At 34.6% G+C, this 4,281-nt stretch overlaps 1 protein-coding gene across 1 annotated transcript in view; it reads right to left on the reverse strand.

The window, feature by feature from the left end:
* Window positions 1-4,281, reverse strand: part of tnfrsf11a (tumor necrosis factor receptor superfamily, member 11a, NFKB activator) — a 17,817-nt gene that overhangs the window by 8,930 nt on the left and 4,606 nt on the right. Inside the window, exons 4-8 of the mRNA XM_016537040.1 lie at window positions 3,013-3,159; window positions 1,613-1,697; window positions 1,069-1,145; window positions 877-981; window positions 735-784 (exon numbers count right to left, since the gene is read on the reverse strand). Of these exons, the coding sequence (XP_016392526.1) occupies window positions 735-784; window positions 877-981; window positions 1,069-1,145; window positions 1,613-1,697; window positions 3,013-3,159 (464 nt within the window). The remainder of the gene's footprint in view (window positions 1-734; window positions 785-876; window positions 982-1,068; window positions 1,146-1,612; window positions 1,698-3,012; window positions 3,160-4,281) is intronic.

Here is a 4,281-nt window from a genome sequence, read left to right on the forward strand (position 1 = left end):
AGGGGCGAGGTTGTGGTTAGAACGCTTGGTTGAGTGCATCAGACGAGACGATGAAGAAGTTCATCAAAGCCGGAACTAATCGAGCCGTTTGTGCCAGGCTGGGGAGAAAGGTATTTTAATCATGTAAATTATGTGAAAAATAATGCGTTTTTCGAACCACCAAGCATGAGAGCATGTTCTAGTACACCCCCAAAACAAAATCAAGACTTTGTAAAAGAGCATAATAGGACCCCTTTAAGTAATTGTAATTAGTAATGGTAACATTCAAAACTTAATTTGTTTTAACATTCACACATTAATAAAAAGTTGCTGATCAAATATGCTTTTAGCTGAAAAATATTAATTCATGACTGTTTTATAAAATAACAAATGTATAAAATAACGGTTTTATAAAACAATGATTTAAAATAAAATAAATAGGATGGCTTTTGAAGGCATTATGATGGTTGGTAATCATAATTTTAAGATAATAGGGAAGTCCACACCACAACTAAAACAATAACAAAACAAAGGAACGATATTGTTGGAATCACTTTCAGAATATTTTTTTTTCCAGCTGATAACTGATAAAACAGTAACAGCCAATCAAAATCTATTCTGCTTGAAAAAGCGTGTGCATTTAAAATAACAGACAATGTTACTTCTGTGTGTGCTTAAAATAAACAGAATGTTATAGTCCGTTGTTGTGGATGCTAATATAGTTATCGTTACAGTTTTAAGATATTCTTACTTACTTGTTGATTCCTACTTCCTTTCAGGTTTTGGACGCAGGTGCGTAGATTTACTGTGGTGTCAGAAAATAAGCTTTAATCAACAACATAGACAAGAATCTACCACAAACTGTAGCAAACAAACATGACCCTGAACTAAATTTACCTGAGAGGAAGTTCAGCTTATCCTTGCAGCAAAACAAGAAGAGAACAACCAGTGATACCACGATGATGACCGAGAGGATGGCCACCACCACCCAGGGTGTCATAACTGAGGAGGATGAGGAGGTTTATTCATCACACCACTCTATGAAGGTAAATTCAATTCAACAAATAGAAAAACTTTGTAATAACCTACCAGGAGAATGGACTCCACACATCACATCTGATTTAGAGGTTCCTGGCTGTTTCTCGGTCTTGCCGATAGCTTTACAACTGGAAGAGAATTAGATATATCAATACAGTGAATATGCTTTGGAAATATTGTAAGCTATACAACTGGAATAGAATTAGATATATCAACAGAGGGCAGCCCAACAGTCTGGTCACTTTGGGTTTGATCAGTCCCAATTTTCTCTTTTAAGAGGAACCGCAAATACAAAGAGCAAAAAGAAAAGGGACTCTTTCTAGGGGAAGTGGTGGAGAAATTAATCATAATACCACAGTGCGGTAAGACTGCGGGGGCTTTAAAAAAATGACCAGGCATGCCCGAGACCTTCCACAGACAAACAACGCCTGTGAGAATGAGAGCTGTGACTTTGCAAATGAGTCCAGTTAAAGAACAGTTGTGTGTGTGTGACTCAGAAGACAGGCATGTTTGTGGCACACACTCCCAGCTGTTGTTAAACCTATGGAGTTGTTATTGTATTGACTTTTTAAGCTTAGATAAGAGGCATACTCACTCTGTCCATTTCTTGCAGGCTTCTGTTGATAGGGAATCTGAGAAATATCCATACTGACAATGTGCACAGGAAGCTCTGCCCATCTCTACAAAGAAGAGAGCGATAAAGAATTATAGACTTACAATTTCAATAGATTTTTACAGGTATTTATCCTAAAAAATAACTTAAATTGCATTAATTTTCCTTCTCATTTGTGTTTCTATTTTAGCGTCATATTTACTATCCATCCATGCATCGTTCTATACATCTATCATCCATTCATCCATCATCATCTTTCTATCTACCATTTTTTCTATCCATCATTCTATCCACCTATTGTTCTGTCTGTCTGTCCACCAATCTATTCTTTCCATCTATCTATCCATTGATTTATCTATCATTCTATCTATCCATCTATCTACCATTCTATTTATCCACCAATCCATAATTTTATCCATCATTCTGTCATCTACAGTTCTATTGTTCTATCCATAGATCTATCTCATTTGATCAGTTTTATCAATCTATCTATTGTTTTATCAATCTATCTATCATTTTATCAATCTATCTACCGTTCTACAGTATCTTTCATTTTATCTATCAATCAATCAATCTATCTATCTATCTATCTATCTATCTATCTATTGTTTTATCAATCTATCTACCGTTCTATCTCTCATTTTCTCTCTCTATCTATCATTTTCTCAATCCATCTATCGTTCTATCAATCTGTCTACCATTCTATCAATCTATCTATCTATCTATCATTTTCTCAATCCATCTATCGTTTTATCAAACCATCTACCGTTCTATCTCTCATTTTATCTATCTATCTATCTGTTTTCTCAATCCATTAATTTTTTTCTCAATCTATCTACCGTTCTCTCTCATTTTATCTATCTATCTCTCTCTCTTTATCTATCTATCTATCTTTTTTCTCAATCCATTTGTTTTATCAATCTATCTACTGTTCTATCTCTCATTTTATCTATCTATCTATCTATCTATCTAGACAGATTCATAGAAAGTATAACAGAAAGCTATAGAAAGACTTGTGATGCTTTTAAATTTTAATTACAGTGTAAATGTCAAGATGCTAAAGATAAATTGTAAACTACAGCGTGTCCAGATCCATTTCTGTGAACTGTATCCATTTGGCACTAAATTTTGTGCTCAAAACCACAGAGCTGGAACAGCCACTGATTTACTGCACTCTCAATTAATGTCTCCCACTTTAAACTTCTGAATAAACTTATAAAAGGGATAGTTCACCCTAAAATGAAAATTCTGTCATCATTTGCTCACCTTCATGTTATTCATGCCATGAACTATCCCTTTATCAATATTTTCCCCCAGAATAAGATTTAAAATGATCAAATCTTTTTCATTGTCAAATCTGTGTAGTCACCACAAGTTCTTACCGCCCATTACGACTCCTTCTCCTGCAGGACATTTTTTAATGGCCTCACAGTATTCGCAGTTGATCAGAGAGCAGTGGAAACCCTGCTTGCACCGACACAGTTCAGCCGCTATAGGGTTGCGTGGACGAGTGCGGTTAAATCCTTTACCTGTAGAGAATGATTAGTGCGTGGTGTCAAAATATAATGCGCAATTAATCAATATTCTTTCTTTACACATATTACAGTTTTTCTCAGTCGCTTTGGTGCATTTCTCGAATCATCCTTAATATTTGCAAAGAAGTCTGTACATTTCTCAAAACAATTCGCACAAACAGCACCACACAATGCCTGTAACTTACTCAAAATCCTTAGTTCATCTCTCAAAAGTAAGTATTTACGTCAATGAACATATCAGTGCTATCAGAATGAAAAGTCCTTGTGTCATTGTTCACAAACAAGATAGTCAAAATCCTTAGTCATGTTGTCAATATAAAAGTGCACTCTGTTAGTATTACCTGATGTAAACTATGGCAACAGTTTGGATGACAGTTACTGTATTGAGATGCAGAAGGCTGCACACTTCTTATGTATGCCATATATCCATTTCAAAAGTACAAATTTACACACTACTGTATGTAAGTAGTGTATTGATTGAAAGAGACTGGATAGGATTCACAGTTACACTTTTACTAGTGGTCTGACAAAAAAAAACACACACATTACAACGTCACTGTGATATAGAAAAGAAAAAGAAATATGGGCACAAAGTCGAAAAAAAATGTAAAAAAAATAAAATAGAAAGTCCAGTCATAATTTGTAACTGTTGTGTTGTCCTCTGTCTATATGCTTTCCAATTGAAGGTTCATGATTGAGATGTACCTTTGAGCTATTTCAGAGAACTGGTTTATCATTGGTTGATCTACATCCTCTTCATTAGTGAAAGTCAAGATTCACTTTGCACAATTCATGGCATATAAATTTACAAAAAGTCTAATAAAAACGTGTCAAAAAATATGTTAGACAGTTTATGACAACTAGATCAACCATTTTGCATTTAATGACTAACAAGATGAACTAATGACTAGATGTTCTGAGGGGTAAGACTATTACACAGAGAACTATATAATAAATTTTGAACATGACAATAGCAACTCAATGTAGGAAACCACAGACAAATGTACATAATCAGTTGCATGAATGTACCAAAGCAATCGCAACTTGTTCAAAAGAATGAGAAACTGCTTTTATGATGTGCACAAATGACTAGATGATGTGGAGGTTGAACAAGTA

This window comes from Sinocyclocheilus rhinocerous, unplaced genomic scaffold (genome assembly GCF_001515625.1).
Source record: "Sinocyclocheilus rhinocerous isolate Xijiao unplaced genomic scaffold, SAMN03320098_v1.1 scaffold65, whole genome shotgun sequence".
Lineage (NCBI taxonomy): Eukaryota > Metazoa > Chordata > Actinopteri > Cypriniformes > Cyprinidae > Sinocyclocheilus > Sinocyclocheilus rhinocerous.